The 15,293-nt window shown below is 33.7% G+C and overlaps 1 protein-coding gene across 1 annotated transcript in view; it reads right to left on the reverse strand.

Moving 5' to 3' along the window:
- LOC111085957 (Niemann-Pick C1-like protein 1) overlaps positions 1-14,249 on the reverse strand; it is a 25,144-nt gene extending 10,895 nt beyond the window's left edge. Inside the window, exon 1 of the mRNA XM_022386946.1 lies at positions 14,123-14,249. Coding sequence (XP_022242654.1) covers positions 14,123-14,215 — 93 coding nt within the window. The 5' untranslated portion in view covers positions 14,216-14,249. The remainder of the gene's footprint in view (positions 1-14,122) is intronic.
- Positions 14,250-15,293: the final 1,044 nt, after the last annotated feature.

Consider the following 15,293-nt stretch of genomic DNA (forward strand, 5'->3'; position numbering starts at 1 on the left):
ATTTATTATTTATTAATTTTATTTCATTAATATTTTGGTATTCGGTATTCTAAACCTAACGATATTTTATGTGACATATGAGCTAAACAGCCAGGTTAGAGATCCCTAAGGTTAAAGCCATAATTAATTCAAAACTGCTAACCAGAAGGAAGGAGAGCAACCAGTCAGAAGCACCTGTCGCTTGTACGACAACTCTTAACTAAATAGCGAGATTGACTGCCACAATTATAACACCCCTACAGCTGAAAGTTCGGAGTGTGTTCAACTGCATATTACAGCTCAAAACTTGAACCTTAGAGTACGCAGCCAGGCAAGCTGACCACCAGACTATGTCTCACAATATGAACATTTACTATTCATTATTATTTTTATATTATTAAAATTCTATATTTTTAATTTATTATATATTTTCATTTCGTTTTGTTTAAATACATTTTCCTAAACATTGACCATATTTTTCTTAACTTATTTCTATTAGACCAATTTTGGTTCCGAGATTACTTTGAAATTATCTCATTTTAGATCACTTCTATAATCTCCCCTATCCCCTTCCTTTACTAATTATTCTGTTTCTGCCTGCCGCCCAGTGGCACAGCGGTATGTCTACGGACTTAAAACGCTAAAATCCGGGTTTCGATATCCGTGGTGAGCAGAGCAAACTGTTTCTGCCCCCAGTAGTACAGTGGTATGTCTGTGGACTTACAACGCTAGAAACGAGGTTTTGATACCTGTGGTGGGCAGAGCACAGATAGCCCATTGTGCAGCTTTGTGCTTAATTTCATACAAATATTCTCTTTCTTACGTCCCCCTTTTCTATTTCAACACCGTCTTTTTACATGTGAAGGAGTAAAAACTAGAACTAAAGATTAACATGGATGTGTATATCACAAAGAATAATTAACTAAGACTAAGCATTATCATCCTTATGTATAAGTGAAGAAGCAATGAACAAGAACTAAACATTATCTTCTAAGTCTACCTGTTAAATAATAAGGAACTAGAATCAAACATTACCAGTTATGTATACGTAGCAAGGTATAATCAACTAGGACTAAGCATTATCTACGAAAAGTACATGTGAAGAAGTAATGAATAAGATGTAAACATTATCTCTTCTATCTGGATATATTAAAGAGTAATAAACCTGAACAGAATATCAATGACTATGTGTTACATGTGAAAGAGGAACTAACTGTAACTAAACATTAACATCTACTTTATTTGTAAATCGGTGAGAAAGTGATAAGGAATGCTTCAGATTGCTGTGGTCTCTGATTCTACTACTCAAGAGATAAGAGTATTATGTGGAATAGGTTAAGTGTAGTTTGATAGCTCTGGATGATAAGTAAGTTTTCTATATCAATACTTGTAGCCATTCAGAGTTCATCATCTGAAACGTTTTTATATGCAAACTTTTGCTTTGCAATGCACACATCATGTATTTCTTTTGATTACTATTTGTATAGGAAGCGGATATCTGTAAATTGTTTACGGAAGATGGTATATGATAGGATGGTCACAGAACATAGACATCAAAATCAAGGTGTCCAAAATAGCTCGTGCAGGATCTTTAAAGTAAGCAGACATTTTATATCAGCTTAATAAACCAATTGTTTTGTAATTTTCATTTTAAACGTATATGCATGGTACCTGTTATATTCTGTTCTGAATCAATTGAATTTCTTCCGTTCTAGATCTAAAGTTAAAATGTTTAAAGTGCATTTATTTTGATTGAGTTTTTCATTTCTATTTTCAGATCTAATTGCTTTGTTTTCAATGCTTGTATATCCACAATGTTTAGACTTGGGTAACGTTTACGAAATGCGCACAACCTCACATCGGATTCAGGTCCTAAAATCGGTTTGTTCTGTGTAAACCTACTGCAATTATTGATAAAAACTATTCTTCAAACAATTTTATTGTTATTGTGCATTTGTAAGTATCATTATATATATAAATAATGTTTTTGATAAATATAAAGGACAGAATATTTAATTATATTGAAAACTAAAAAAAGATTTACCTCAGTAAAACTACTAACCAGAAGGAATGTAACCAGTTAGCAGCACCCTACCACCCACACTAATGAATTGGCTTTCATATTTATAATGCACCCACAGTTTAAAGTGGAGGGAATATTTTATGGTATCGTATGGATTCGAACCGTTGTTACTAGCTCCGAAATCTGGAGTTATACCATTGTGGCAACCCACTTTAATATTTCAATATTTAATGTATATATATGTTTGGAGTCATTACTCCTGTGACAATTATACACTTAGTTTTAATCCTTCAACATATTATGTTGCCTCTTTGATTATAACTGTTACAGCTGTATTGAAGGATCAAAGAGCTCATTAAACAGGATGGAATGTGAATTCGATTTTATTTTATTCTCACTTCCTTTAAAAAGAGTTAACGTAGCCCGTATGTCTCTTATTCTCCTGAAGGTAATGAAAATTGAAGTTAATACGTTCACCAAAAATTGCATTTGAAGAAAAAAATGCGTTTGGAATAGTGGTTTCTGACCTGTTTCCAACTGGGGACTAGTTAGTTTCAATTTCACAATTTCACGGACCGTTACGTACAATAGCGACTTTTGAAAGTACTTTTAGCCTACATTGTAAGCAAATATACCTCAGTAGCTATATCTATAAACACACTGTTTTTTAACAATTTTATGAGGTTAGGTGTAAGAAACATCAGTTGGAGTTGAGAAAGGTAAGAAAGCTGTCTACTTTTGGTCAGTCCCTAAGGGATTAGGGTATCAAAGCATTCTCGGTCGTTAGGAAAGTATTAAAAAGTGAGCGATCGCCTTTCTTCTTCTTCAGTGGTATAGAAACAACAAAACCACCTATGATTATGAGTCGTTGTAATGCGTAATAATCTAAATAGGTGTACAAGTCAGAAAGAAAGAGACTTGTTCGGCGCGGATTTCAGAAAGATATAAAAAAAAGAGTGTAACAGAAGAAAGAAGAAAAGACCGAGAGATGTGAGAAGAACCGAATATACCGATTACGAGGCGAAGGAAATGCTGCCAGTAAGAAACCAAACCTAGTTCTAAATTTCTGTGTTGTTGATTAAAGTAATAAACAGCAATTTGTTATGTAGAAAACTATGAGTTAATTCATGTTAAGAATAAGTACAACCTTAATACAATTTAGGGGAAAGTGAAGAGAAAGTATAGCACGATTGTAACAAGCGGTGTTAGAAGTGGACAATTCACAATAAACCGTTTTGCGGATCAGCTGAAGTCTCCCTGTGGACCGGCGGTTGGGATCCACTTGTTTAAATTACTGTTAAGTCTGAGAACGAGGAAGTATTACTTGAGCCTAATTACAGTTATTTAGTTAACTCCACTCTTCCTCAGAAGTATCGATAAATATCCATCGCTCATGAGAAACCTTTGTAACGTTGTTGGTTTTCTTTTCAAACACATGTTGTAAAACAAAAACCTAGGTAAATCAACTTTTCTTATCTTGCTGCTGATCTATGATGATGGGCTAAAAACGGCTTTCGATACTCGTGGTGAGAATAGCACAGATAGTCCATCGTTTAGCTTTGTGCTTAATAACAAACAAGCTCTTATGATGGTTTTATTTATACATTATATCAATTTTATTTGCCTACCTTCAAACTTTTGATTATGAAATTTGTTTTGAAGTTCTCAAACTATTGATGGTTTGGTTTGTTTTGAATTTCGCGCAAAGCTACACGAGAGCTATCTGCGCTAGCCATCCCTAATTTAGCAGTGTAAGACTAGAGGGAAGGCAGCTAGTCATCACCACCCACCGCCAACTCTTGGGCTACTATTTTACCAACGAATAGTGGGATTGACCGTCACATTATAACGCCCCCACGGCTGAAAGGGCGAGCATGTTTGGTGTGACGGGGATTCGAACCCGCGACCCTCAGATTGCGAGTCGAGCGCCCAAACCACCTGGTCATGCCGGGCCGCAAACTATTGATGAAAACAGATAAAGCATTACTGAGATTATTCATTACACAGGACTGCGATGGTTTTATTGTCTTAAAAGTTTTACATGTTCTATAGTAATTCCTGTACACTGAATCCGAAAGTGATATCCATTTTTCTCCATCACGTACAGATTTTTTACAAACGACATATGTACTTTTACATAAGTGAATTATTTTCATTGAAATCTGGTCACATTTTGTTACGCTTAAATTGTTGACAACCACTGGCTATAGATTTCTCTAGACCAATCGCGACGTGAGAGTGTTATCGATCGTTCTAGAACCCACGAGAAACACACCGCTAGCATATAAACGGTTAACAGGCCGCATGACGTATCATTTCTGGATGATACTTGTTTGTGCGTGTTTTCTTTTCAATATTATTTATTCATCGCTATGGCAACAAAAAGTTGTGTTTGTTTGTAGTTAAGCACAAAGCTACACAAAGAGCTATCTGTGCTCTGCCCACCACGGGTATCGAAACCCGGTTTCTAGCGCTGTAAGTCCGCAGACAAGAAGTTGTGTAAATGGCCCAAACATAGTCTGTTATATTTATGGTAACTTTGTTGTAAATTTCGTCTAAGTAAAAGTTTTTATCTTCCCGATTTGTAAAAAATCCTTACGTGATAGAAAAACATTAATATTATTTTCAAAATCCGTAATTAAAACCAAATCAACTTTTATAAAGTTTAAATTTATGCGTTTCCACCATAAAACACTGACAAACTTTCCGTTGTAGACGATGTCGTTTGAAGTATGTATAACGTTTTATGAGTATTAGCCTGCTATCTGTTCAAACATATACCTTTTTTTTTGGTATTTTTGAGGTTTTATGAATATCTGATTGAAATCTGTGCCATAGCTTCTATCCAAATCCTTTTTAATGGACGAATGAATGTCCGAATGAAATCTGCGCCATATCTTCTATCCAGTTATTTCTTAATGGATGAATAAATGTTTTTGGAAGATAAGTCATTTTTCTGCCTCGTGACAAATTCATTTTGTTATCTACAGCTAGCATACTTCAGGGATTTACTACGAGCAGCATGAAGTAATGTAGCTGTGTCTACAATAATTTAACTTCCGTGTGTGATTATGTTTAGAATTCTTGTATGTATAAGTGTTTGCAAAAACTGTTAGATATTCTTCTAGCATCTAATTACATGTAAAATAGATTCATTTACGTGAAATTCTCTTTTTGTTTTCATAAAACCATGAACCCTCATTTATTCATAGATATTTATAAATCATACAAAACTATGAACATTTAACATTTCAAGGTAATCAAGTTACTCAAGTAACAACAGCTACTCAAAACTCATACAAACAAGAAAAACAAACATATCAAAGCAGCCAAAGCTGTTGAAATTTCGTACAAACAAGAAAAATAAACATATCAAAGTAACCAAAGCTGTTGAAAATTCGTACAAACCAAAAAAATAAACGATTTAAGGTATTTAAAGCTATTGAAAACTCGTACAAACAAGAAAAATAAACATATCAAGGTTACCAAAGTTACTCAAACCTCGTACAAACAAGAAAAACATATCAAGGTAACCAAAACTATTGAAAACTCGTACAAACAAGAAAAATATGTACATCAAGGTAACCAAAACTATTGAAAACTCGTACAAACAAGAAAAATATGTACATCAAGGTAACCAAAACTATTGTAAGTTCGCACAAACAAGAAATATGAACATATCAAGGTAACAAAATCTACTCAAACATCGTAAAATAAAAACAACAACAACATAAAAATGAATATTTACGAACCATTGGTCTTTTTAATTCTATTTAAATCTTTTATCTGAATTTTGGAGATTGTTTAGTTTTACCTCTATTTATTTTAACATTTTATAAAAAATTTTACTTTTATGGTTTTTACCGGTTGTTTGGCGCAGATATCCTAGTTGCGTTACGCCATAAAACGCCAACCAACCTTTTTTTTGCAAGCGATGCATCAAATTTTGATTTCATCTTTTCAATGATATAAGGCGTAACAATAGCATATTTCTTGCCAGATTATTCACCAAAAACTATGTTTAGTACTAGAATGCATGTTCAAAGAATATTAATTTAAAATATATAATTCAGGTTATCAACAACTGTCATTATAAATATTTCGGGAACTCTAAAAGGAAACCTAACATTTTTGGGGCTTACAGACAGCCAAACATTATAAACGAAAATTTTGTTTGTACTATAATTAATATTACATTAAATATAGTGTTTTTAAGGGTTTTGTTTTAAGACACTTTGGAAAAATCCAAATGCCGCAGTCGTGTTATCGGATTTCATTAAATATCGTAACTACTCGCCTCTCAGTGGCTCAGCGGTAAGTCTGCAGGTTTACAACCCTAACAAATAAGGTTTAATACCCGTAGTTGGCAGAGCACAGGTATCCCATTGTGTAGCTTTGTGCTTAATAACACCAAACCAAGGCAATTTAATTACTTCGAGTATTGTCGGTGTAATTTACGTGTTGTGGTTAATGTTTTGAATTTTGACTTGACTGAATTGAAGAAAAGAGACAGAACACAAGTTTGTAATCGGATAAAAATACAGTTTAGTTATTAGACAAAACAAACAAACAACGTGTGTAGACAACGAACAGAGATTCTCTAAAATTATTGAAAAATGGGTTCAAGGAAAAATTCTACAGAAGTCTGGATAAAACTGAAAGAATCAACCACCATATATATTACAATAGAGCCAACTCACCCAAAGTATATTTATTACTCACGTCACTTGGTCATCCCATAAGTAAACATCTGAAGGACATAGACTACAGGTGTTCCTAAACCTCGTGGTTAGGGCACTCGACTCGTAATCTGCGGGTCGCGGGTTCGAATTACCATCACCGAACATGCTCGCCCTTTCAGCCTGGGAGAGTTATAATGTGATGATCAATACCACTATTCGTTGGTAAAAGAGTAACCCAAGAGTTGGCGGTGGGTGGTGTTGACTAGCTGCCTTCACTCTAGTCTATCATTACTAAATTAAGGATGGCTTGTGCAGATAGCCCTCGAGTAGCTTTGCGCGAAAAAAGAGCTATCTGAGCTCTGCCCACCACGGGTATCGAAACCCGGTTTCTAGCGCTTTAAGTCCGCAGACATACCGCTGTGCCACTGGGGGGGGGCATGTATTACAAGAGAACATGTTAATGTAAGCCTAAATAGTTCAAAAACCTCAAAGGAGGGAAAGTGGCCTTTGACAATGGGTGACTAACAGGAATAGTCCGAATAGGGTCACTGCATTCCAAAGCCAGTATCTGCGAACTATCTATACTAATGTCCGACAAACGTGTGTAAGTGTGAAAATAATTCGAAAAATTTGGTGGACAAGAAATAATCAGTTTTATAAACTAAAAAGAAAAAAACGAAAACGTCTGGTATCATACATATGCCATATTAGTACTGAGGTTAAACTCCTTATAAGAACGAAATTTTATGTCACTACTCCTTCCATTATCAACTCATGCACAGACTGATGGCCGTGATTACGCACTATTGCTCAACACTACAATTTCAATTGGAACTTTCCAAAAAACCCTCTACCATATGTGGACGTTGGTTCCCAAAACAACGTTTAAGCAGAACAATTACACAAAAGTCTAATGAATCTACATCGGGAAACTATATTTCTTCTGCCATCTGTCTCATGAAAACAGTCGCTAATTTCGAGGAAAGCCTTTGTCAACTTTCTTGTATTGCTAACGGTGCTGTACATGTTGCCCAACTTGTTTTGTTTTTTTTGTTTTTTTTTCTTGGGGGGGGGGGAGAGGGAATCCTCTTTTGCACGTGAAAGCGTTGCTTCGAATCGAGTTGAATTGTGGTTTTGAAGCCCATTGCTATCCTGAAGGCTATATTCTTCGAAATGTTATAATCCTTTGGCTCTGCACCATTTCACAGTCCAGCTGTGTGAATATTTGCCTTCTAGAAGGTTTTTGATATCTAATCGTATATATATATATCCACTAGCGTTACGTTTATCCACGGCAACACTGTATTGTCGAATGATTAAATCCGCTATAAATGAAAAAATAGGTGCTAAACATGTCACACGAGGCGCTACAGCTCAAATCTACATTGGCATACCACACAATTAACATATAAAATTCATTAAACTAAAGTACGACTAACCCTTTGTATTTATAGTGTAAGTTATATGTAAGCTAAGTCTACATAAAATACATGTGCAAGTTTTCTTAAATCATATACATGATTTTATTTTGCAAATAATTTCTTAACAATTTATTTTTATTGGTATACATTCGAATCCAAGAAAAAACAAACAAGCGTATGTTATGAAGAACATTTCATTCAAACAGTTTAAAATTCGTTGCACAGTTGGAGGTTTCCAACTTAGTTCTCATGTAGATTACGTTGCCTTTGATTAGTGTTTTGGATGCGATCATTTCATTATTGTACATATTTCCTCTTTAGTCACTATTCAAAACGAACCAGCTGTTTTCTTACTGTTTGTTCATTATAGATAAAAAATGAACAGCTAAAACCACTGAAGGAGAAAGAGAAACATCTGATTAACGTTTCGCTCAAATGATCTTCCTTCTGTAACTCAGAGTTTATCATCTTGTAGCTGCATTCGGTTCTTATTCGTGTTAATATTTGTAGTTCTTCACAATGCTTAGAAATGAATACGTTTTTGGTAACAGCTGTCCTGTGTTCTTCACAAATAGCATGCTTTCGGTCAAGCAACTTTTTTTTTTTTCATTTAGCGAGTTATTATCATCTATTCTGTAAGAACGTTCAAATATGCAGAAACTTCAGTTTGTTTGTTTTCTAATTTTTTTTCAAGTAAATGGGACAAAACCGCGAAAGTACTACACAGTGATTTGTCAATTTGAAAATAGCATTGTTTGTGAAAAGTAACCTACTTCTTTAATATATCCATCCCTTAGGACTATTTGGTTACCTACAGTAAAAATAAATTGCTTGTAGTATTAAGTAAACCTCAGTAATGAAAATACATAATTTAGAAATATCATGCTACCTCAAGTTCTATCATTTCTCATAAACGTAGTAACTATAATAATAAAAGGGCGTGTCTTTGTGTGTGTGTAGTGACCGCCATAACTTCAAGAGAAAAGAACCTAGAAACCTGAAATTTTGCCCGCATACTAAGTAGACCCTGATAATGTGCACCTGTGTATTACTTAGCTTATTCACATGCGTTCACGCATACGCGTGCGCATCTTTTTAATAGCGAAAAACCACATTAAAAAGAACATGGGAGGCTATAGCTCCAAGGAGAAAGAACCTAGAAACCTGGAATTTTGCACCCGTACTAAGTGAAAAATGAGGGTGTGCACCTGCGTAGTATTACTTATCCACGTGCATGCATAATGAGGCAAGCTATAGAAAAAACACATAGAAATGAAGTGATTCCTTATATTACAAACAGAAATCACAGACAGTCAGACTGCGCGCGCATCGTTTTATGAGACAAGCTAGCGAAAAAACACATAGAAATGAAGTGATTCCTTATATTACAAACAGAAATCACAGACAGTCAGACTGCGCGCGCATCGTTTTATGAGACAAGCTAGCGAAAAAACACATAGAAATGAAGTGTGAATATTGTTAGCAAGGTTTTGATATATGAATGAAATTCTCTGAGGTACTATCAACTCAAGAATAATCAACATCATCAGTAGGAACTTTTCGGTGTACCAACAATATCTTTTTAGTTGCCAAGTCAGTGAATTTTATATCTTTCAACAATAACAAAAACGACGTTTTATGTAAACATAGCAGTTTTTTTTTTTTAAACAGTGATTATACTGTTCCTTTTAACAATATCGGTACTACGTTTTTGGTGCATCAGCGACACTTTCTTAGCTATCTAACAATGACTATAGTTTTTCTTATTAATATTCAATATGAATTTTTGATTTATCAACGCCATTTTAGTTTTGGTTACCAAATCAGTGAACACTGTCTTTCTCAACATCGCGATGGGGTGAATAAGTTGGTCATTCAGAAACTATACTGTCACAATAATTGTATCAAGCATTAGTTAATGGTGTAGAAATCACAGACAGGCAAACACTCACGTGCGTGCGCACATGCGCCTGCGAATCTTTTAATGAGACGAGCTAGCGAAAAACCACATGGAAAAGAAAAGGTTCCTTATATAGCAACTTTTAATATATAGAAAAAGCCATGGCGTTTTGGTAACAATGCGTTCCAACAATGGCTTTTATAACATGTTGCTTAGCAATAAAAGTATAACCTAATATTGTGCTGAAAGTATATAATGAAATGTATAAACTACATAATTGAAAAAAATATATTTGTTGTTTACTAATTTAGAGACTCCATTAATTAAAGAGGTTTATTTTTTATTATTTAAGTTTAAAATCGGAGGACAAGTTAGAGGGAAAGCTACCTTTAAAAACAGGTCACATCCCGTAAAGGAGCTACAAAAGTATATAGGTCATACTTTTATGCTAAAATGGGTTCAGAATGCACACACTGACTTAGTGGTCTAGAATAAATCAACCCAAGCGAAGCCGGGTACTTTCGTTATTATATCACAATTTTTCAATAAGAATTATTAAAGAAAACGTTACCTGAGAAGCATTATGAAGTAATCTTATTTCCGTGAATATGAAATATATTTTGTAAACGTTAATACAATTTATCGGTATCTAGCACATAAATTGGTAAAGTAGGCTTGGCAATGACTTACAACAAGACTGTATCAATGCAGGTTTTTTTTTTAAGTACACGTTTTTAACGTGTAGCCTGCCGAAGAGAAGAAATATTTCGATCACTGATAAAAAAAAGCATCTCCTATAGCAATTTTAAGGATAGCTCCCCATCCATGTAAGTTAGAAATTTTCTGAAAAACTAAAACCTGAGACGCAGTGGTATTCGAACACGATTCTTTGCAGCAGTTCACGGCTACAGTATTTATTACCCACTGACATATAGGAAACAGTATTGGATAACGACGCTTCTTGTCATGACCCTTTTGAAAATTGAAAAATATATTTGCTCTTATCGGTTTAATCCGAGCCATGATATGATTATATATCCACATTTATATGGCTTAAGCAACTGCCTAAACACATCAAATACTCAGTCTCTTGCATATGCAAATATATACGTGTGAGCTCTAATACAGTAGCCAGTTAAAACAGTTTCGTTGACCCTTTAAAGAGTTGCAGTAATTATTTAATCGTTACGCGTTTTCATTTAAAATATATATGTGTGTGTGTGTGTAGTAAAAAATTGGGGAAGTTTAGACAAACAGGCAGGAATCATTTATACATAAGATATATTTTTTATCTTTTCCATCTTCTTTATAATAGCGATTCAGCAAACTTCGATATCAGAACATCTTACGAGATCCATGGACGAATTACAGCTTTATAATAGCTAAAACAAACATTAAGTTAACCAATATGTTAAGGAAACTCATAAAATTATTCACTCGAATAATTTGTTTGTCTTCTCGTTATGTGCGGCGCTATTTATATTTGCTTAGTTGTTCGAAAATCTTTATATGTATATATAGTTAGGTTTGTACTTTTAGGAAATTAATGTCTCTTTTTTATCGCATGTGGAATCAAATAAGGGTAAATAAAATTAAATCGATTAGACTAAATTATAATCTTTAAAAATCTGTATTTCATGTACTGTTTTATTTTTATCTATGATAATAAAAGAACCTGTCTGTGTTTGTGTGACCACCATAGCTCCAAGAGGAAAGAACCTAGAGACCTGAATCTTTGCACGCATACTAAGAGGATTCTGAGGGTGTGCAATTAGGTATTATTTTTTAGATTTAAATCAAAAAAATTTGGGACATTTTTTTCCCCTATGGCCATAATTCTGCTTCCTGAAGGTCTATAGAAAAGTATAATATTTATTTCAAATTCTTACTTACTGAAAGAATGAACAATACGTTAAATACTCTTTTTTAACAGAAACATGGGAAGAAAAATACAAATCTGAGAATTGAAAAAAGTTGAATGGAGCTAAGTTTGGGGAAACGATAACAAACAACGAGAAAAAATATGAATTAGAGGATATTGGAGAATTCGGAGAGTGAAAAGAATTCAAATGAAAACACAGGATGAAAAAACGAATCAGAGAAGCTGAATTAAAATTGTTTGCTTTTTAGAAAGAAATGAATTGAGTTATGTTCGGTAACAGACAAATCATTGGAGTAGCTATAGAAGTAATTAAGGTAATGGAGGCGCTTGACTGATACACTGATTCTACCATGAATCATCAGGGGATCTCAGAATTTCACAGCAGAGCGTAGGTGTTTTATCCTAGTTCTATATAGTATATTATAAACAAAGTAACAGAAAATATTCAAACTTACCATCCATTTAGAATAGCCGAGTTTGACTAGTATTATAAAACTACATATCTGACACAAAACAAGCTTGCTTTGCATGAAATTATTCATTTGAAATTAACTTTCATATCTGCTATGTTTCGATGATAAAATGACTGTTCTTAAAATTACCCAGAAGATTAAATGTTGACTCATTTTTCGATATACTAAAATAGGACTTACTTGCATAATTGCACCGCTAATAGAGAATTTGGTAATTATTCGTTGTAATTATAAAGAATGTAACCTGATTATAAAGTTTGAATAATATGAGTATTATTCTTGCCCGATTTTTGTCAGACCTATGTGAAATGTACGTCTTGTTATAGTAAAGACGTCGACATCAGCATAAACCGATTTCCTGAGTTAACTGGAATATTATAAATTGCAACTATATATTTTTGTTGCCCCCCCCCTCCCCCAGTGGCACAGCGATATGTCTGCGGACTTACAACGCTATAAACCGATACCCGTGGTGGGCAGAGCACAGATAGCCCATTCTGTAGCTTTGTGCTTAACTTCAAATAAACAAAATATTTTTGTTTCCAGCGAAAAATGGAATTATTTTTTTTTTAAATGGAGAAAAACTAAACTAAATAGCAATTCTAAATACTAAACTGTTTGGCATTCTAGTGTCAACATAATAACTTTACATGTATATATTATGTCTAACTATACAAAAATTAATTTTCTATTATAAACATTTCTCTGAAATAAGTTTACCAATAATTATTTAACTTTTATAAATAATAGTTTTGTCAAAAAAGTATCACTCAATATGGTTTAAATAACGAAAAAAATGTTATATTACCAAAAGTACGAAATCTAGGGAAGCAAGTTAATCTCTGATTAACGAAAAAAGTTAAATTTATACATTTCATCTTTCTATGTTGTATTTGCCCTCTAGTTTTGACTGCCTGCTTATTATGTGGGATGCTTTTTATTTTTGACCTAGTTATTCCAAAACACACACACACACACACACACATATATATATATATAGTGAGGTTTGTAATTTTATGTTTGTTTGCTTGCTTGTTTTGTAATTAAGCACAAAGCTACACAATGGGCTATCTGTGCTCTGCCCACCACGGGGATCAAAACCCGAAATCTAGCGTTTTAAGTCCTCAGACATACCGCTGTGTCACTGGAGGGGGGGGGTAATTTTGTGAAACTAATGTTGTTGTTTTTCTATCGCATGTGGAACCAAACGCATCTACCCAATATTAAACCGATTAGGCTAGATTATAGTGTTAAAGATAACATTTCATGTGCAATTTCATTTCTTAATATTAAATATCATAAATATATCTATCAGAAAAATTTTGAAATTCTTATTGTAAATAAATTAAGACATGTTCATCATTTTCTATTTGTTTTTGGTACTTTAATAAGTAGTTTTTTTATTAAGATTTGTCAATGACAGTAATCATTATACAACTATCATTATTGTAAAAAATGTCTTAATTATATATTATAAAAGAGTCAATAAATTATAATATACAAAATTAATATTATTTGTGTAATATTTACAAAATAAATGCAATTCATAATAAAGTTTTACTAAAGAATCCACAATAGTCAGTAAGGAAGTTTCACGCTAAACCAACAAAAAAAAAGTTTAAAATGCGGAAAATTGTTAGCTAAGAGAAATATCAGCAATAACAATTCTCAAACAGTTTAATTCTCTACCTATAAAAATAAAAACAGTTCCCGAAAGTAAAAATATACCATAAACATAGTAACAGAAAACATTCAAACTTACCGTCCACTCAGAATAGCCAAAATTGACTAGTATTATAAAACCACATATCTGAAACAAAACAAAGTGTAGCGAAGTAAATTGAATAGAAGGCATATTAAGACGCGACAACCTAGCAATTGCAATAGTCTTGTGGAAGAAGGGTTATAGGCGCGATATCGTATACGTATTGAGGCTTGTGTCTGAACGAACTTCGTCTACTGAAACTGAACCTCAGAACTAAAAAGTGAGCCTAACATTATACTTTTCTTTACCTGGTGGAACATTAGACAGACCTGTTTATGAAGGTCAGACGAATTTGGAAACATTACATCGACGTGCCCTACAAACTGACGCACACTGTTAAGATTCATCGCCCCCCATCCCCATGAAACTTTTAGTCTAGTTAATGCGTGTTATTGTACTCAAACTAGGCTACAACGTAAAGGCTTAGATAATATAGAGATAATGACGATTTTTTTTATGCTTTAAAACTACAAAAAATATAAGAGTAAGTTCAGTGACCCCGTAGGATCTTAGTTCGTCATACAGATGTTTTATAATATTTGTTTGTTTCTTTTGAATTTCGCACAAAGCTACACGAGAGCTAACTGCGCTTGCCGTCCCTAATTTAGCAGTGAAAGACCAGAGAGATGGCAGATAGTCATCACCACCATCCCAAATCAAATCAGCCATTCTGTAAAATTCAGCAGCCGAAATGTCATTCGGTAAAACTTGGGCCTTCGGGTTTGTAAAAAATATAACTAAAATTAACAGTCGAATTTTCATTTTTACTGAATGTTGCGGCATGTGATTTGCGTGGTTTACAGAATGCAGAACTATCCCTCGGTAATAAGAAATTTCACATTGTATTGTTATATACTATGCTTTTAAACTTAAAAATTTACAGTACTTGCTTTACAGTATTCAAAACACTTCGGTAACAAGAAATTTCGTATTATATTATTGTTACGTCTCTGGTCGTTAGTTAATTTTCCGTATAATTTCTTTCCGAAGAAACTTTAGCGATACAAGCCCTTTCTTAAATAAAACTGGTTTATTCTTTCTAAATACAAGTTTGAAATACACTTAATTTCCACAGTCACGCTATAACAAACTCTATAATTCACAACCAACGTCTCAGGTGCTCGACTCAACCATACGTCTCTCTCTGTCCGCAGTTCAATTACCCATT

The sequence above is a fragment of the Limulus polyphemus genome, unplaced genomic scaffold, assembly GCF_000517525.1.
Source record: "Limulus polyphemus unplaced genomic scaffold, Limulus_polyphemus-2.1.2 Scaffold31, whole genome shotgun sequence".
Lineage (NCBI taxonomy): Eukaryota > Metazoa > Arthropoda > Merostomata > Xiphosura > Limulidae > Limulus > Limulus polyphemus.